Here is a 20,898-nt window from a genome sequence, read left to right on the forward strand (position 1 = left end):
TCGTAATTTTTTCCACTCACTGCATTCGATGAAGATATGTTAATCAAGATAGAAAGTACTCGCCGCGTGACGTTGCGCTATTCTATGCTCATGAAATTCATTGGAGCAATCTCTTGCCATTTACAATTCACTTTCTTGGAAATTATTATATAATTTATTTCATAATATTAAAGTAAAAAAAATTAATAAATATTACGTGTTTTTCGAACGACTGGAAGCGCGGAAAGTATTCGAAGACAGTCTCCGTGCACGGTAATTTATCGGGAATGTAATTGCCGCGTTCTGAGGTCGGAATCGCAATGAGCTGCAGGAATCTAATGCTGGCAAGCTATCAATAAAAGAATTTGCCGCAAACGAGGTGAGACACTCGAGGATTCGTCGGCACTTGCGATTTAACGATAGGATTTCAATACTCTTGTTTGCAAATTTTTAAACAAGTGAAGAACGACCGAAAATCGAGACATTTTGCGAGACTATTTTGATCGGAAGTCTCGAATGTGTTAGATATTTTGAAAGATTCGAAACTTTCAATCAAAATATTTCTAGACTTCTTGATCTTCAGTCCTGAGACGTCCCATCGCTACATGCAGAGTGCGCAACCAACTACAATCAAGCGTAAAAAGTCGTAGCGAATAAATCGACCAAGGAATACGCGCGAATGTAGAACTCCGCTGTTGCGGTGGAAATCCTATTTATGACGCCGAGTATAGGCACGGAGGAAGAAACGAATAAAATGAAGAAGCTGCAGAAGAACAAAAAGGAGCAGAAGAAGAAGACGGAGAAGAAACCATGAAAGACGAGAGAGCCTTGCCGGAGGCGGTCAGTGGCCCCTGATGCATCGGCTACCGCGTCCCATAGCGTCGCTTTGCGTCGACAAGTTCCATGGTGAATAATAATGGGAACTATGAGGAAAAGCACACGGAGCGAACTCGAGGCCCCGCTGCTTTTTGTCGCCGTCCGGCTGCGGAGATGAGGCCTGCGATCGGCGGTAATGAGGTCGAGACAATAGCGGTTCCACTGCGCGGTGCCGCCGAACATTCTTAACGTACTGCTTCACTTTCGAGAAGCCGACCGTTTCTCCGAATTGACTGAGGATCCGACAAAGAGTTTCGTTTCACAATGACGGGAATGTAAAGCTAAAAATTTGAAAATCTTCCGGCTCGTGACTCGGATTTTTAATCGTTTTCCTCTTCTGGATACTTGATTCTTGTGTTGCTTTAACTGGCTCTTTATGCCTTTGTAAAAAATGGCAGTAAAATTACAGATTCATTTCTTATCTACTTTTGCTTCTTTCAGTGACAATTAAAGTATAACGCATTCTTTGCTTTCCGTCACTTGTTATGTCTGGCCGCAAATTCGAATATACTGAAATCTATAAAAAAATATCGAAAATATGGAGAAAGAAGACGCGTATGATGTAAAACGCGGCGAGAATTCTGCGGAGAGGACAGGAAGATGACGATAATGAAGATGATGCGGTTGCAAAGAAGTAAAAGCAAAAGGTGGCCGGCATATCCGGTCGCGGGCTCTGAACGACGGCTTCGGGCCCCGAGAGGATAACGGCCTAAAGCCGCTCTGAGGCAAGACAGGTAAAGGCCGCGGAGATCGTCGCTCGTCGAGTTTTTGCTATCGCGACTCGCAGAAACCGTGTTGTTATCGTGCCGGTGCGCCATCAGTGTCATTGCGTTCAGATTATATTCTGCCGTAATCGGAGCATTATCCCTCACCAGCGCATGTTCTTTAAGCCACTGATTCCACCTTCATCCATTTCAGGTCGATTTGACAAAAAGATCGACTCGCACAACTTTTGAATATGTTGAAAACTATTGCGAATTGCAAGCTTCAAAAGGAAGAAATAACAGAAACATGTTCTTCAGCTCAATTTCCAATAAACTTTAAGCGCGACAAATGATAATCTTTTCGCCGAGAAAAAGATCGATTCAAAAATTGGCTGAAAAATCCGAAATTGATAGTTCCGTAATTTTCCTCGTCCTTTCCTGAAACTCGTCTTTGGATACGTAATCCAGAAACAATTTGTTTCCTGGAGAGCTTGTGCTCGATAGCCCTACCGAGCCGAAGAAAGGCAGTCACGCTCGATAAAGCCAGTAGAGGACTATAGAAAAATAGCGGGAGTGTAGCGAGGGGGGGGGGAGGGGAGTTATTCCGTAGTAAGGGGGCAAGAAGTGGAAAGAGGGACTTGTCGAGGATCAGGTAGAAGGCCCTTGTCCTCCATTGTACCGCGGTCGAGCTGACGTCAGTGATAGATGGATACCTTTCCTAGCACACGCACACATGCAGTTAGCCACTATTAACTCAAGTTACACGCGAGTTACCGAACGGATGTCCTTTTTACACGCGTCAAGCGGCGAATATGTCGCGCGGCGAACCAGCTTCCCATCTTGTTCCGCAGTTCGCCGGATAAAATTGATATATTTCACACAAATATAAATATATTTGTCATATCTAATTATTAATACACGATAAAAGATCAACGTTGTTGATAAAAGAATGACAAAATCTCGCTACGTGACGCGTGCACGCAAATTTGAAGCCGTTATAAATGTAACGGATATTTCAGCTTTCTACATGTCACAAATGTGGTAGCAAAAACAGTGTCCATTTTGCGGGACGGCAATTTATGGTCGTCGAGACGGAAAAAATAGGGCGCGCGATTTGGCAGAAAAGAACGAAGCTCCTCTGGCTTTTCATTCTTATCTCCCATTATCTGCCGAGTTACCGATATCAATGCCTGGCGTTGTGCAAGGGAAATTCAATCAATGGCGGTCTGTCCGCATTATGGGCAGAGTTGCGTGTGCCAGAATCTCGGACGAGAAATTAACGGTTTGTCTTTTTCTTGTAAAAAAAACCGGAGCGGCGCAAGCAACCTTTAAATTTTGATATAAAATTCCGATAAAAGATTAAAATAAATAATGTGATAACATTGTTGCGCCTTCAAGCAATTATATAGAAAAAAGCTAAAGTTGATCAATTAAAATTTAGTTTTTCAGAAAATAAATTAAAAAATTTTAAATAATCAATGTGAATAAACATATTAACTTGTACTAAGTACGATATTAAATATTAGCATTATAAAAAATTAAAAATTGCAAGATTTATTATATCAAATATTGACCTTCCATCGATCTTTTGTTAACAATATCTTCAATAAAAATGTTCAGAATCTTGATAAAATTTCTTAGTTTAAGACTCAAAATTCTCCGATTTCTCTTAACAGAAAAGATTCCTTGAGAATAATATATTTAAAAAAATTTTCCAGCTAGTAGACAATGTTTAACCTATAATTTTGCTGAAATATGTGTGTTTGGTGTATCTATACACATATTTCATTTTGACGTTAGTGCACGCGTGAGATAAAACACGGAAAATAAATGGGAAGGGTTAAGTTCTCGTGCGGCACGTGCTCGCAACTTTTCCTCTCCCCCGCAATCGAGATGAGAGGTCAACGGTTTAACTTCGTTCGCACAATTGGTCTGGATTAACGTCGTAATAAATCTCAATTAGGGTCGCTTCTACTCCACACACTCGACCGCTCTAGGGGAGATTTCGCAGATTTTCCCTCGGCGTATCAATCTATCGAGGGTTTTTAGCGCCAGGCGATAGCGTCGTTAAATAATCATCATAGAAGCTACGTGCGGCGTTTATAGCTATTGATATGTGCAATTAAATTATTTTGCAAATAATTTTTAGCTGTGTAATATTCACATAGAGAGCTTCGGCAAGAAATAAATCTATTATCGCTGAAATACTTCTGCATATACAATATTTGAGAATTTTTTCAGGAACGTAAAAGAATAATATAAAAGAAATGTTTGTCGCTCAAACCAATGAATCTATTGAGCTTCGGCTATGAACCTTCTTTTCTTCTTTCCATCCCTTTTTCTATTGAGTTTTCATAGACCCTTTCCAGAATCAATTATATTTCACATCGTTATATCGGATCATTTTTTAATATATTCGGTAAAATAGTTAGAATAATAATTGTTCGCAATCGATATACGCTTGTTGACTGTTTTTAAAAACCGGTTGTTCTGCGAAACTACCGAACGCAGCAACGGAAGATTTGCAATATAAATCTATAATTTATAGATTATGATCGAGGCTCGGACTTACCAGTAGCGTGAATGCTACCGATGATACAGATGAGGCAAACACCGGCGAGGAGGCTGCGCGTCCTCGCGGAGGCCGCCGCCAGCCGCTGCTCCATCCTCTCACCTCGCCGTTGCGCGACGTTGACCTCTCCCTTCTCCTCCTTCTCTCTCCTCTCTTCTCTGTTTGCTCCTTCGCGCTCGCAGCCGCCGTGCGTAAAAGAAGTTATGGAAGCACACGAACTCTACGCCGAACGCAGCGATCTGCGGCGCGTCTTCATCTCGCGTACACTCGCGACTCGCATTCCGAGAAACTTGAGATATTCATTCCACTGTTTGCCTTCGCTCTTCTCCACTTCTCCACCACTTTTTTGTCCGATGTGTCTATCTCGTCGAAGGTACTTTGGCCACGTTCTCTCACTTTCTGCATTCGAGGAAAGATGCGAAGTAACGTGCAGAAGACGCGGTTGCAACAAACGATCGAAATGACGCAAAAATCATGCTGCACCATGCATGAGATTTCCATCCGTTTCTGCCGCGTCCTTTCTCAAAGTCAACTTGGCATCTTCTTTTTTTTCAAAAAAACATGCCTCACGACCGCTCACGTCGCGCTATGACGAACACATTCTTGTCGGTTCCTTTGCACGCGAGAATCTGCAAGAACACCGAGATGAAAAGGATCTATTGATCGGGATCGACCGGTCCGTGCTTCCTCTTTCCAGTCTCTTTCATTCACTTTCGAAGCTAACTTCACCGTCTTCACTCGGCAGCTCTTGATCGCCGCCAATTAACGCGATCGATGGGACCTCGACAATATTACGATCAGACTTCATTCACGTTAGTAGTTTAAACTCGCGCGAGATATTTTCGTCAGGATTTGCGTAAAAAGTCTTATAATTTCCATAAACGTTTGTGCGAGACACCACGTTTCACTACTGCGTTTGTGTTCACCCTGCGGGAAGGTAACGCGATGCGGACACTCGCGCACTCACCTGGTAACACCTGGCAACACCTGGCGAACACAACACCGTTAAATTACTTGACGGAGCTTCAAGGGACTCGTCAGAAGCGACAACAACTTTTCCGAAATTCGCTACCTTACACGCTAGCTATACCGTTGAACTGAATCTGAAGATTATATGGTCGGAGACGCATCGCGTTACTCGGCGAGAAGGCATCAACTCAAAACAGTGTGCATACCGAAGTCCGCCGCAACCGCTACTGATCAGCCAATCGTCGTCGAACGTCGCTTGAACTAGTTGAATTGCTGAGCTGCGTTCAGCAATGCATCGGCGATCAGCCAGAATCTTAAACGCAGTGCGCATGTGCGACGGGACGACGGCCAATCGGATTTCACAACAGCTAGGGACATGATAAATCTCGCTAAATGAGAATACAATCGAATTGCAGATATCTATCTAATAGATGTCTATGATTCAAACAGGTCGTTGATTTTCGAAATAGTTACAAGAATGTGCCACTTGAATATATACAAAATATAAAGAAAATAAATATGGCATGTGCAGGTAAAATCGCGACTGTTTACAATAAAAGAAATTTTATGTAGCAAACGTGAGACTAATTAATCACACAATCACCACATCAGGGACACTCAACTATTCTTACCAGATATAATGCCAGGTTACTTGCGTTGATTCTACATCGCCCTACAGCAAAGTTGATTATTAACTTCTCTGGACATGCAACTATTTGCTTTCTTTTTTAATATAGATAGTAATATCACGCAATAGTAAGTTACGTTTTAATTAATTAAATAGTATATTATCATATATATTTCAATATTTTTGGAATTTTTGCAATTTTGTCACACATGAAAAAAATGGATAATATGAATTGTTCTTATATTTTTCATATTTTTCGTCTGGATTTATCTATATATATTTCTATCTATTTTAGAGAGATAGATTTGTAATTTGAATGTTTAATAGTATAATAAATTATACATGCTATTACATGAATAAAAAATTCCTATTTATTGAAAATGCAGTAAACTTGGATTATAAAAAGAATAGAATTCTAAAATGCTGTTAAATAAGATAAATTTATCAAGAAACAATATTTGGTGCAGAAAAATTTAAAGATGATTTGTTTGAAAAGCTTCAAATGTTTGTAAGAATATAAACAACTTATCATCTGTAGACAAACTTAAGAGTTTAAATACAAACATGAGATAACACGGCAACCGGTGATGACGTCAGAATTAATTCCAGTACTAAAACAAAATAAATGAAAATATTTGTAAGGTTTTTAATACTAATAATGTTATAACAATAATGTAAAGTACCAAATGCACTACAGAGCATTAAACAATTTTATTTTATATATATATTCCATAATTTTCCATAAAGTAACATACCATAAGTTCCCATAAGTTAACATAACATAATATTCGGTGGCACTTACAATGCAGTATTGAAAATGAATTAAATCTTATGCAATTAAAAAATAATTTAATGATAGAAAACAATTCAATACAGCGTAAGTGGTAGTTACATATCTTAACAGTTACATATCTTATTTTTCGGCAGACGCGATACGACTGACAAAAGTAAATAAACTGATGATTCATTACAATACCTACGCATCAGCAAGAAAATGTTACAAGTATAAGATAATATAGTCCATTGAATCATTTTATACAATATTTTACCACATGCATTTTACTACATGCTAAATATACAAAAATGTCATTGAGATTATAAGACATACATAAAAAATTCGCGAGACATTCAACGTGTTAATATGCGTATATTATAATAACAAATATACATTTTTCCTTAACGTTATATAAGATAAATTAAAAATAATTAGACAAGAAAGTTATATTATCAACTTGTATTTTAGAAGAACAGTTATCAAAAAGTTTCTTTATTTGTTCTATAAATAAAGAATTCATTCAAAGAGAAAGGAATATATAATATATAAAAACAATTAAAATAAGAATGCTTATTTGTGCATTAGATTTTAGTTTTGAAAGCAAAGTACAACTGTCTTGTCAAATTATTTTTTTATCGTCAAACTAAAATTATTTGTGATAACAATATGAAAGTTTTGATCGTAGTTGTAGTATCAGATACAACACCAGATTGAATACGTAGAATATAATTAACATGTTATATCTTCTTCAAATCTAACAAAAATCCTGCCGGTGGCGTAGTGAACGGATTCCGTGTTTCTACAGTAGTCAACCATTTCGGATTCAGCGCGACCTCGTAATCGCGCAGAATCGTTATCAGTCCCACGGCGGTTTGTAAAACTCCTAGTCGCATGCCTAACAACAAAGTTAGAAGAAATTTCATAAAAAATACAATGGACATGAGCGAAGTTAGAAATATATTTTTCTCAGTACCAAAAGATAATCCAAGATAATCATAATTCAAAATTTATATTCAAGAATATTCGTGCTTTTCCCAACGAACTCCTCATATTTTATTCCGTCTTATTTTAAATCTACCTACGCGAATGAACCAGATTCACTGACCTATACAATTCCGTGGGCCATCACCGAAGGGCATGAAGGTGCACGGTGCTATCTCATCTTTCTTCTCGTCGCTGAATCGTTCAGGATCGAAGCGCTTAGGATCCGGATGATATTTAGGATCACTGTGAAGGCCGCGTAACGCGACGTATACCGGTGTCCCTTTTTCGATACTTATGTTCGTGCCGGGAAACTGTAATTTATTCATTAATTTGATGCGAGCTGGCTGAAGAATCGATTGTTGAAAAGGTATCTGATCTTTTTACAACCTGTATAATGTAGTTTATAACATACAAATGACATCTTACTGTGTAATCTCGGATGGGAACCCTGTCGAGGATCGGCGCGGGCGGATACAGTCTTAGCGTTTCGTTGATTACTTGATGCAAATACTTCATATCGTGCACCGCCTCATTTGTAACGCCGTTCGCAGCCTCGATCTTTTCGAGGATCTCCTGCCTCACGCGTTTCTGCATTTCCGGATGCTTAGCCAACTCACAAAGGACGTAAGTCAAAGTGGTGATGCTGGTCTCGCGACCGGCCACAAAGAAGATTGCCGCTTGAGCGAGAAGAACGTCACCCTCGAATCCTGAAGACACAATGAATTGTAAAAGTGTTAATAAAAATTTATCCGCAAAATTAAAAGAACATAGTGTTAAATATAGTTGTTTAATTTTGAATTTCATTTAATTGATCTAAAACGTTGTCTCGCACATTTTGTGATTCAATTTATTTTTAACGCTAATTTTGCATCTATGCACAGTGTCCCATTTTAAACGATCACCTCTCAGTTTTTTATTTTTAATAAAAAAAAAAAAAATATTAAAAAAAAATATTTATTACCCTGCAGACGTTGCATCTAGTGGTTCCAATACCGGACGAAATTTTAATACCGGTATTTCGGTACTGAAATTTCCTCAAAACCGATAATACCGGTATCTTTCGGTATTGAGATTTTTTTTCTAAATAGTCTAATATATTAAGTAAAATTCAAAATAGTTCTTAATTGGAAGATAGATATATTGTTCTAATTTTATCATTTTAATTTATTAATTAGGATTGTTTTGATAACAAATAATATAGTACTTATATTTATAATATAATAATAAAATAAAAAGTAGCCATATAAAATTATACAAAAAAATTCTTAACGTTATTAACGGTATTTATAATATAGGAGGATAGCAGAAAACAAAAATTATTACTCATTTTTTTTTATAAAATAAGACCTTAAAAAGGTTAAATTATCAATGCTTTCATCAGAAAGACTTGAACGAACTTTTGTTAATAACAATGCAGAGGCAGAGAAAGCTCTTTCTGCCTCCACACTAGTTGGTCTTACAGTTTTTAAATAATTACAAACACAACTTAAATATTTGCCCTTTATTCCTTCTTCGTTATAATAATTCATTTCGGCTCTGATTATTTTTCTAATTTCGTTTTTTGATTTATTCTTAATTTTTGTAACTTGTTTTGTTCTTTCTAGTACCCTTTGTTTAAGTTTTTCTTTTAGAGTCAATTGTGAATTTGTACTGTCATCAGATATTTCAATGTTGACGTCATCTGCTTCCTCGCTATCTATGTTTTCACTTTCAATAGCTTTTGTAGCAACATTAAAATATAATCTTTCAATTAGACTAATAATTTGAGTTATAAAACTTGATTTAGATGTCTGATTAAAGATGCCGTAATTTTCATGTTCTTTTTCTTGTATGTTAGGTTCTTGCAGAAAGTTAAACAAATCTGCATACTTATAACGTCGTTCTGATATTCGATTTAATAAAGCTGTTTTAAGTTTTTTGCTAAGAAAACTTTCTTGCTTAGATAACTCATCAAGCATAAACTCCAACATGATATCTGCTTGATACAAATCAGTTTCTCGAGAACACAATGTTTCGACAGCAAGTTTGACAGGGGCCAAAGTCGCTATAATAGAAGAAACCATGTCTAATTCTTCTTTTATAAAAAAGATTTCAATTTTAGCATCAATTAAAGCTTTTTGTACGCAACTTTTTAATTGATAAAACCGCTCTAACATGAGTAGAAGACTATTCCATCTAGTTTTACAATCTAAAATTAGCTTTAATTCTTTGCCTAGTTCAGCTTTGACATGCTTTTGTAGAAAATCGTCATTTCTAGTCGGAGATTGTCGGAATATTCTTACTACTTTCCTAATTTTTGCAATTAATGGCCCTATAATCTCATTTAAATGTATCTCATCATTAATTTTTTGTTCTTCATTATGAATTTGTAAACCTAAATCTTCATCAGAATCAACTTCATCGTTTTCAGAATCAACTTTATTTTTATCAATGACTTTTGAGTCTGACACTTCACTCTCTTTATCTATTTCGTCAAAATATCTCTGTTCTATTTGCCTATTATATAATACTTCTAATATAGCTAGTTGAATACTATGTGCCAAGCAAATTTGTTGATCAGCATTAATTATTTTTCCCACTTTCTTCATTACGGATGCGCCATCCGTTGTAATGGCAACGATATCATAATCCAAAGATATATTATATATTTTCAATTTAGCATCAACAATATCAACGCACTTTTCAGCTGGCATCGTCCCATTCACACGACATAAACCAAGATTTCAAAACATTTTATCTGTTGCATGCACATTCAAGTTTAAATATCTTCTATTTTTAATCGATGTCCATTCATCGAAAGTCAAACTAAATTTTTGACCATCTAGTTTTAATTTCTAAATTTCTATTTTAAGCTGTTCTCTAACTTTATTGCCATAATTTTTAATAGTATTTGAAACACCGCTTACCGATTTAGGAATATTAGAAAATCCTCTAGATGTTAATCCTAGTCTTATATCTAAAGATGTACATATTGTTCGAAAGGACAATCCATCTCGACTAGTTAAACGTGCCAACACTGCAGGTAAAAAATTGTCTGTTTCGTTAGGAAAATATTGAGTAATTAATCCACTTTTGCTAGAAATATTTGATTTTTTGGATAATGTGTAAGAACTGCATGACGATGTCGAAGCCGAACTCTCATTTAATAATGTTGTACTTCTTTTTAGCAAACTTTTATTATGAATTGCCTTCAGATGCGTGTGCATACCACTAGTGCTTCCTCCCGCGCAATGGATTATTTTGTCACATGTCGTACACTTGCATTCATTTTTGTTCGTTTTGCCACGTAAAAAGTAAAACCAAACGGAATATTTGTTATTAGAATTTCTATTAAATTTCTCAAATTCTTGTTCTTGCATCATGTCTGGAATATTAATGTACATGTTATGTATAATAAATAATCTAATAATTAAGCAAGTATGTACTTGCTCTGTTTTAAAAAATTAATCTTTATTATATATTCAATATATCTGTGATACTGATTATTTTGATGTGATCAACAATTATTAGAATTATCTGGAAATCCTGCACTTATATAGTTGCTTGGTTCCATGGTTACACAAAACACAAGACGCAAATGGGGGAATCTCTCTTGTTATAAACAAATAAAGATCAAAGGGCAAGGCGCAAGCGTTATTTACGAATAGCGCTCATCTATTTGTTTACTGCAGGCGCGACAAACTCATTGTTTTAAATTTGAAAAAAGTTTAATACCGAAATATCGGTATTTAACATCGATAATATCGGTATTTTCGGTTTTGGATTTTGATCGATATTACCGGTATTCCGGTTTCGATAATACCGGTATTGGAACCCCTAGTTGCATCGTGACAGTGAAATTATTTTCAATTTTTTAAACTACAAGGTCAAAAAAATTTTGTCAGCCACAAGAATTTATTATCAGAAATAGAGAATCTCATTAAAAAAATTGAAAGTGACCTTCAAAAATTGATTTTCTTTGAAAATGATTTTATTTGTCCCCTTTCTTTGTTATTTCTTTATTACTTCTGTATTATACATTTGTATTCACTAATATTAATATTAGGAAAATTTACTATATAAAACTTAAAAAAAATAATTTAAGAACACTTTTTTATTTATTAAAAAAATTTTTTAAGTTTTTGAAGAGTAAATCCTATTTTAAAGTGTTCAAATTTACTCTTCAAAACTTTTAGAAAGTTCTATAGTAAATCAAAAAGTTTTTTTGCGTTATTTTTTTTAAGTTTTAAAAAGTAAATTTTCTTAAAGGGAATACTCACGAAAATTAATACTATCTGGCTGCTCGTTTTTTAATTGCAGAAGGGAATCGATTAAGTCTCCCCGTTTCATCTTCGTGATGGTTCTATTATCCATAGATTCCCAAAAGACCTTGCGGAAGTACTCCGTGCTGTCACCAAGCATCTTGTTGCGTAAATGTTTTCCGATATTCGGCAAGAAGAATAGGAAGAAGAATTTTATAGCTCTCACAAACGTCAAGTTAAAGGCTTCACGTGCTATGTGAATAGGCAAAAATATACGTTATGCATATTGCGGAAAATTGCGTGGCTAGTTTTATGTATTTATAATTTTACTAACACTTAACATAAAATTCCGGGTCAGGTGTATCAAAACAATTTGTTTGTATCCCAAACGCCAAGGAGGCCACTATATTTGTAGTGTATTTATAGAATACGTCCTTGATGGAAATTGATTTGAACTTGGAATCATTGGAGATTTGACTACGTAGATGCGCACCCATTAGTTCTCCGGATTCCACCATCAACAAGAATAGACTTTTCAATTTGCCGCTCGTGAACACCGGTGACATTTTTGTTCTAAACAAAAAACGGATAAAATCGTTCGTTAATTCTCTTTCCAATCACATCGAAAGCAGCAAGCGCTAACAGTCTTGATCTTGAAGAGATAAGGAATCAAATAATATTGATAGAAACAAAGTAAATACTATAAATCAATGAACTACAATATATAAAATAAGAAGATAAAGCATAAGTATTAAATAATGTATTCTCTTTATCTTTTTTGATAATATCTCTTTGATATAGCTCTTATAATGATTTTTTAATAATATTTTGCAATAGTCGGTTTGCAAATATTATTTTAAAGAATAATTTACGACTTTAAAATATCAATTACACAGTTCAACACAATTTTGGCCTACAAACAAAACCAATGATTTCTAACGTATTTTTGGTCGCTGAAAACAATCCCGCATTTAGAATTTGCCTATCACGTCACATTTCCATGAAAAAGGGGGTAAAAGAGGCTAAAAACGTCGATTTTGATCATATTCAACACGTTGTTGCGTCAAAGATAATTTTTTTTAAGATTTCGCTTACGCCATCTTGTGCCACTATCTTTTACCTTCAAAATGATATTTGTTTTATTTTTACACGATCATTTTTCATTGAGTTATGGAGATTTGAAGGTAACCATTTTCATGCATAATAAGAGCGTCAAGTGTTTACGATCGTCTCATTACGTATTGAGTCGTTTCTGCCTGCCCGTTGTATTAGACTCGTAAGTAGCTAACTATTTTCAATTATAACTCGAAACCTAAGCTTCGGACAAAATTTTACAAAAAGAAAAATCGTCTCAGAATTTGTTCAAGAGTATGGCATTGCAAGGACATCAGGTTGTTTTGAATCATCCTGATATTGCTTTGCATAACAATGGTTACCTTCAAATCTCCATAACTCAATAAAAAATAATCGTAAAAAAATTATTAAAAAAATCATTTTGAAGGTGAAAGATAGCGAAACAGAGTGGCGTGAGCAAAATCTTAAAAAAAAATTATCTTCGACGCAACAACGTGTTGAATGTGATCAAAATCGATATTTCTGGCCCATTTTACCTCATTTTTCATGGAAATGTGACGTGATTGGCAAATTCTGAAAGCGGGATCATTTTCGGCAATCAAAAATACGTCGGAAACCGTTGGTTTTGATCTTAGGCCAAAAAGTTTGTCTATTTTTGTTGTACTGTGTTATTACTCTTGTGAATCCAAATTATGAGACATGTCTTATATATTTTTACCTTAAATATTTCCATTCAGGATTGTCTATGCCGAAAAGATTGTAGCCGCTCATTTTGTCAGCGTTGCTTCTTGCAACGAAATGATGATTCGGAAACACATTAAAATCTTTGATCATTATTTGCTTTATCAGTTCCGAATTTCTCACGAGCAAAAATGGCTTGAATAGAATGTAAATTCCCAGGACATCATCCTCGTCGTTCCCTTGCTGATACAGTTCACCGAGAATCACTCCTGGCGGTTTGCGCATCAGGATCGCGTCTTTGAAGTGACCGAAGAACCAATGTGTGGGCAACGAACGTATCCCGCGTCTCTGCCAGTAGGAATGCTTCCACTTCATCCACAGGTAAAGCGTTGCCAAAAGCGATGAGAATATCAAAAGTATATCCAAATAGATGCAGTTGGTCAATATTGCCATTTTGCACACAGAAATCTACTCTTATAAAATTCTGCTCAAATTATTTCTGTAAACCGTATAAAAAAAATATTTCTGATTAAAACTGCACAAATGGTATAAGATTATATATATAAAATTGGATAATAAAATAAAATTTTGTGTAATTTTTATATGTGCTTCGAAGAAACCGTGCAAGTCACATTAAATACAAGATAAAACTGCCGTATTGAAACAAAGTGTCAATATCATGATGCAGCAATTTGTAGTCATTTATCAATAATAATCGTAAATGCAGAATCACTCTTGATAATGATATAAGAATAACATGTTGGCGCGTGTTTTGCGCGATTATTAGGAATCACACCCATAATTCAAGGACAAATAACTTCTGCGTAGCATGCAAAATTTTACATCTTTGTTTAGATTTGAAAAATTATTGCTTGGAATAAAAAAGTGGCATGCGCTTAAAATAGTTCTTCGAACATTTTCTTGATATAATCTTTAAACTTTGTATCTTGTAAATCCACTCTTGAAAGAGTTATCTTGAATTGCGTGATAAAATTACGCGTCGCAGTATTCAGTAGCGGATACGCACATGTAGCACAATGTAGCATATATGCTAATATTAGGTGACTCACAAAGAAACATATTCAGATGTGATACAAATTTTTTGTTATTTAAATTTACTTATACACGTTTTTTATGATATTATTGTAGGATTGAATATATTTATTAGAAAAGTGTATAGTATAGTAGAGTGTACGATCACAGTGTAAGGCCGGTATTCATAATCCGTTCTTATATTCAAGATCGTCTTAAGCATGAACTTATATTCGCTCTCTTCGTCAGACACAATCTATGGCCGGTATTCATAGTCCGTTCTTATATTTAAGATTGTCTTAAGCACGGACTTATATTCGCTCTCTTCGTCACACATAGATTGTGTCTGACAAAGAGAGCGAATATAAGTTCGTGCTTAAGACGATCTTGAATATAAGAACGGACTATGAATACCGCCCTATGTGTGACGAAGAGAGCAAATATAAGTCCGTGCTTAAGACAATTTTGAATATAAGAACGGACTATGAATACCGCCCTAAGAGATTCGGACTTGTCCAACACCACCTATAGACAAGGCCTCTCCACTGAAATCATGACGTCATCACTAGTAGGCCATTCGCTATTCTATTTTCAAGTGCCAAGTGTATGCGATTGAACTTTTATATATAATCAAAGTTTTTTATTGTAAATTTTTTTAAAAATAAATATACACCTACACATTGTGGGTTAAAAAATAAGGAAACTAATTTAAAGATTATTAAATTACTTTATTAAATATAATAATAGTAAATTCTTTAAATAAAATAATAAAACAGCTTTAGTTTATGGTTTTATTCTTTTGCAGTCTGGCATTGTTTTTCTTCTTATGATATTATTTTGTCTTTTTGTGTAATTGTTTAAAAGGATGTTAGAGAGTGTATGCGTAATTTTTATAATTAACATTTTTGTAATTGCCGTTACAATTTGGCACACAGCATTTGAAAGGCATTGCTATAAAAGAAATACATAATTTCAATAATAAAGAAGTATGATCCAAATCTAATCTATTATGGTCAGTTTTCTAAATACGTTCATAATTCGGTAAATTAATAAAATTATGACTTACCTCAATAATACAGGCATTCATAAACTATCACAACAAAAAATTCTTATCAAAACACACTACACTATTAAAAAATTCACGTTAATGTCGCATGAAACACAAGGTTACGTTAGAAAACTGAAAGATAAATAGTCTACTAGTGATGACGTCATGATTTCAGTGGAGAGGCCTTGTGGGTGGGATTCTATAGGTGGTGTTGACTTGTCGCGCGTCGTAATATTATTCTCGCGAAGATTGCTCGAGACTTGTGTGAAGTCTCTTAGCCCCGTACTTTTCAAATTTCAATTTTTTTTAATTGTGCTACATTTGTTCCGATTTATGCCGTAAACGCGAAATTAATAATTAAAATCATATAAATCATTAATAAATGTATCATATAAAAATTTTGAAAAAGAAATTTTTATTAGCTCCACACTTTCTTGCGATCAAATTTCTTTTTTTGGTAAATTAGTATAAATTTGTGCCATGTTGTGCCATTGGTAAGATCTCGATATCTTTTTCCGTTTAGCTAAAAAAAAATTTTTTTTAAACAAAGAAAATAATATATAAATTATTTTATAATACATTTATCAAATTTTTATAGATTGTGCTATAATGTGGCTCGCTTTGTAGTGATTGTAATAATTATTACAAAAAAGAAACAAACGAAACAAATATAGATAAACGCAAAAGTTGATCAACAACCATCCAAAAAAGTAGGACATAAAAAAAATTTTTTAGATATTTGAATTTTTCTGTTGTGCCGAATTGTGTTAAACAAGCACAACTTTTTTTTGTAACAAGATCGTCGTCAGATTATTGATTTTAATATAACAGAAAGAAATATTAATTTCTTTTGCATTTATCTTTGATCACGACATGAGTTGTCTTGTTAATTATAGAAACCGCATTTGGCGTGATTCAGAACCAACGACGTGGACGTAGCGGTATTTGGTTCCTTTCTGTTTTCATTTTTTTGTTTTTTCTTGTTTTTTGTTTTTCTTGTTTTTGTAGCACAATGCAGCACAGTTAAGAAAAATACGAAATTCGAAAAGTGCGGGGCTAACTTCACACAGGTTCGCTCGAGACTACTCGACACTCGTCTCCTTCCGCGTTTTTATATTATACGAAAAGTACGCAACAACAAGACATGAAAGAAAACTGACAAGTAAACAGTTGTTTCCTTATCGCGGACCGCGGCTGAAGAGTGTTTGCATTTCCGGATGTTTGGCCAACTCGTAGAAGACGCTCGTATAAACTTGTTACTATTAACGGAGAGAAACCTGAGAGAGGCCACGCTGCCGTTTTCCGTACGACGCTTTCTCTAGGTCACTGCTCGGAATTAGTTGAACATTTCAGCCGATTTCCGCGGTATACGCCTCCTTTCCTCTCCTTACCGCGCGCGCTGCAGCCGCTAGGGCCAGCGCCGCCGAGCGTTAGGAGCGGCACTTTCTGATTATGAGTAGGTTCGTCTCCCTATTTATTAAAATTAAAAAAAATTTATTAAAATTTATTAAAAATAAATTTTTATTTTAAAATTTATTAAGTGGAAATATTTCAATAGATTTCCACGTCACCCATGAGGTACTAATGCTGACGCGTTTTTTTTTAAATAGTGGTTTCTATCTACATTATATTGCATCAATTGTTCATTCTCATAAAAGGCCAAGAAAATGTAATTAAGAAAATTTCTTTTATATATTTTCTTTTTTAAATTAAGAATTTGTTATTTTTATCTTTAGTGGAATAGGTCTACTGAGAAAACCACTTAAAAAAAAACGCGTTAGCATTAGTACCTCATGAGTGACGTGGAAATCTATTAAAATATTTCCACTTAATAAATTTAAAAATAAAAAATTTATTTTTAATAAATTTTAATAAATTTTTAAAAATTTTAATAAATAGGGAGAAAAACCCACTCATAATCAGATAGTGCCGCTCCTAACGCTCGGCGGCGCTGGCCCTAGCGACTGCAGCGCACGCGGTAAAGAGAGGAAAGGAGGCGTATAACACGGAAATCGGCTAAAATGTTCAACTAATTCCGAGCACTGCTCTAGGCCGTACGCTAGTGACGCACGTCCATTTTCGGCCGGCTTAGGAACTAAATAGCCACGTCCATTTTCTGCATCGGTCAAAAAGTCACGTCTATTTTCTGAGATGGTTCATGTCCATGTTATATCCACAAGCGAAGCTATTTACGTCACGCGTCCTTGCCGTGCGTTAGACTGTTTGATTAACAGCAACGTACAACAAAGAATCAAGCGTTTTTTAATCGAGTAAGGCGAATTGCTTGAATATTAAAGATCCCATATTCGAGACCTGCTTTTTGCAACTTTTTTTTCCTTTTTTTGCATTTTTTTTCAACTGTATATAATCAAATTAATAAATTATAAAAAGAATTTTTAATTAGGCTCAGTTTTTCAATTAAAACTTTAAAATGGTGATACACGCTTATTTATTGAGCCTTAGCTTGTTCTAGGTGCTATTTATTAATATATTTTACATGTGTTTGTCGTATATCTTACATCTAATTGTCGAACGTTTCGGCACCTTTTTTTGGGCCTTCTTCAGCGCTATAACGGATAAAATTTACATTGTTTTACTACTGAAAATTTACATATAAACTGACTACTTGTAATTTTTGGGTCTTCTTCGGCCCTATTGCTGTTTTTACTTACAATCTAATTTTTGTTGCGTCTCTTATAGCGTTTTCGAATAAACGGGGTTTGAACGATCTAGGGTTGATCAATCACTATTTTACTATAAATGCAAGTCTTTCATTGGTGGAGAGGTTGCAATGACGTCATTAACCAATCTTGGATCGTTCAAATCCTGTATAATCGAAAACGCTATTAGTCAAAATTTAAACTGGTTGTTTTTTGGTGTAGGTCTCTTTTGTCCATTTTTACGAACTTTTTGTCCACCCCTTGCTTTTTCCTCGTGTGTCAGACATGGCAACTGTTGATTTTTATTTATTGGTTTAATGTTCTTAGTTTGACTGCAATTATGATTTTAATGTGTTCTTATTTAATTAAATTGTGTGTGCTGTTAGTCGTTCTCACCTTAATTCTTCTGACTGGCTGGATTGATTTTTATTGTGACTTGTTACTTTTTGTGTTGTTCGTTTCATACTGAGTCGTCTTGTCTTGTGAGATCGTTACTGATGGTATGATTATTTGTTGATTGGAGGGAGTGACCTCAGTGTAGGAAGGTAAGCACTTGGTAGGAAATCCGTATCACTTTGTTTATTTATTGCTTGTGTATGTCTTTTTATGTGTATCATTTCTGATATTAACCGTTTTCTGTATGTTGGTTCCTTGTCTAATATTTTAACATTGTCCCATTCAAATTCATGGTTATACTCTATTTTATGCTCTGATATTACTGATAGGGTTCCCGTTTTTTTTATTTATATCTTTACGGTGTTCTTTTATTCTGGTTTGTAATTGTCTACCTGTTTGTCCTATGTGGCTTCACATTGACTGCAATTTATTTGGTATACTATGTCATTTTGTTTTTTGTGTTCTAATTTGTCTTTACTGGTTTTTATGTATGTATTTAATTTATTGTGGCAACTATATGCGGGTGAGAATCCGTGTTCTTTGATTTTCTTTTCTAGTTTCTTTGTGTCATTTTTCATGTATGGTATAGTGAAATATTTCTTTTCTTTTTCTTCTGTTTTTTTGTTATTTTCTTTGTTTCCCGTACTTTTTTTGTTGTTATTATATTTGTTAATCCTATTTCTCATGTTCTCGAAAATAAATTTTAGTGGGTATCCGTTTTCAAGTAATGAGTTTATTGCTTTATTAAGGTTGCTCTTGTGAAATTTGTGATGTGACAATGTTAAGATTCTATCTGTCATATTGCTAATGATTGCTCTTTTATGTTGTATTGGGTGGTTTGAGTTAAAATTTAATAATCTGCCTGAATTTGTGGGTTTTTGGTAGTGATTGAAAATGATTTCATTTTGTTCTGTTGTAATGAGGGTGTCTAAAAAACTAATTGAGTTGTCTGGTCTTATTTCTATGGTAAATTTCAGTCTGTCTTCTATTGAGTTGAAAACGTTCAATGTTTCTTTGAGTTTGTCTGTTCTTGTTGCAATTAAGATGTTATCTACATATCTTATGTATATATTGGGTTTGTAATTTAATAATTCGATTGCTGTGCTTTCTAAATCTTGCATTACCATGTCTGACACGATTGGTGACAATGGTGAGCCCATGGGTGTGCCATAGATTTGTTTATATATGGTGTTGTTGAATGTGAAATAAGTGGAATTCAGTATTAAGTTGATTCCTATTAAAAATTCTTTAAGTGGTATGTTAGTTTTTTCTTTTATGTGGTCCCATCTTTTGCTGATGCTTTCATTAACTTTTTCTATTGGTATGTTTGTGAATAGTGATATTACGTCAAATGAAGCTAAACTATGGTCTGTGTTAAATTTTTGTCCTGTTAGTTTTTTTACTAGTTCATGGCTATTTTTTACTACATTTTCTGGTTTAGGGATGTTGTCGTTCAGAATTTTATGTAAATATGTTGCTATTTTATATAGAGGGCTATTTATTGTAGATATTATGATTCTGAGTGGATTTCCTTCTTTGTGAATCTTTGGCACACCATATGCTCTCGGGAGAATACCATCGGTTTCTAATAGACATCTGTATGTTTTTTCATCAATGAATTTTTGGTTTTTCCATCGTGTTAGTACGTTTCTTAAATTTGTCGTTAATTTATTTGTTGGATCTTTCTGTATTGTGTTGTATGTGTTTTTATCATCTAATATTTTTTCCATATCTATTATATATTTTGGTTTATCCATTGCCACCGTGGTATTCCCCTTGTCTGCTCTTGTGAATATTATATTGGGGTGTTATTCGATGAATTGTGTTTGTTTTTTATATTTGATAATTAACTTTTCCTTGTGGTTTATTTTTTTGTTATTGTTCCATATGTTATTTATTGTTTCTATGGTCTCATTTCTCACCACACTCTGCAATTCTTCGTCTTCTCTTTCTATGTTTCTTTCTATATTTTTGATGAGTTCTATGGTATTTTGTTTTTTATCGTAATTCGGAAGATTGAACTTTTCTCCTAATTGTAATAAATATTGTACTTCTGTAGGTATTTGTGTTTCTGTCAGATTAATAAACCATTTATCTTGTACTTTGTGTAAATTGTTGCTATTGTCTATGTTGAAATTCATAGGTGATATGATTTGTTCTACGTTATTATCTTTGTTTTTATTCTTTTTTGTATTGATTATTATAGGTTTTATGTTTGACTTGATTGCAGAATGCCGTTGTGAAATGAGCCACTTCAATTTTTTGTCGTGTTGTTTATT

The 20,898-nt window shown here is 34.4% G+C and overlaps 2 protein-coding genes across 5 annotated transcripts in view; both read right to left on the bottom strand.

Moving 5' to 3' along the window:
* sdk (sidekick cell adhesion molecule) overlaps nt 1-5,347 on the bottom strand; it is a 33,754-nt gene extending 28,407 nt beyond the window's left edge. Inside the window, exon 1 of the mRNA XM_012376950.2 lies at nt 4,132-5,347. Coding sequence (XP_012232373.1) covers nt 4,132-4,225 — 94 coding nt within the window. The 5' untranslated portion in view covers nt 4,226-5,347. The remainder of the gene's footprint in view (nt 1-4,131) is intronic.
* A 1,077-nt stretch (nt 5,348-6,424) lies between these two features.
* LOC105678007 (cytochrome P450 6k1) lies at nt 6,425-16,876 on the bottom strand. 4 transcript variants are annotated; one of them, XM_067357498.1, is made up of 7 exons: nt 13,521-14,229; nt 12,063-12,301; nt 11,747-11,980; nt 10,696-10,851; nt 7,914-8,194; nt 7,609-7,798; nt 6,425-7,398 (listed from the first exon to the last, which is right to left on the bottom strand). In XM_067357498.1, exons 1-7 carry the CDS (start codon nt 13,934-13,936, stop codon nt 7,241-7,243), a joined length of 1,674 nt encoding a protein of 557 aa, XP_067213599.1. In that variant the 5' UTR covers nt 13,937-14,229; the 3' UTR covers nt 6,425-7,240. The 4 variants fall into 4 exon arrangements, with proteins under 4 accessions (XP_067213599.1, XP_012232386.2, XP_067213598.1 ...); XM_012376963.2 differs by lacking the exon at nt 10,696-10,851 and having other exon boundaries at nt 13,521-14,215; XM_067357497.1 differs by lacking the exons at nt 6,425-7,398; nt 7,609-7,798; nt 7,914-8,194 and adding exons at nt 8,642-9,531; nt 16,724-16,876 and having other exon boundaries at nt 13,521-13,982.
* Nucleotides 16,877-20,898: the final 4,022 nt, after the last annotated feature.

The sequence above is a fragment of the Linepithema humile genome, chromosome 6 (genome assembly GCF_040581485.1).
Source record: "Linepithema humile isolate Giens D197 chromosome 6, Lhum_UNIL_v1.0, whole genome shotgun sequence".
Lineage (NCBI taxonomy): Eukaryota > Metazoa > Arthropoda > Insecta > Hymenoptera > Formicidae > Linepithema > Linepithema humile.

Excerpts from the sequence above, each read along its gene's own strand:
- LOC105678007 (XM_067357497.1), bottom strand. The coding sequence starts at position 13,936 with ATGGCAATATTGACCAACTGCATCTATTTGGATATACTTTTGATATTC. Across the intron at positions 10,852-11,746 it reads GCCAGATAGTATTAATTTTC|ACATGATGCAAGAACAAGAA; the intron begins GTGAGTATTCCC and ends TTAATATTCCAG. Across the intron at positions 9,532-10,695 it reads CGCGGGAGGAAGCACTAGTG|CGACTTTGGCCCCTGTCAAA; the intron begins GTATGCACACGC and ends CTTCTATTATAG.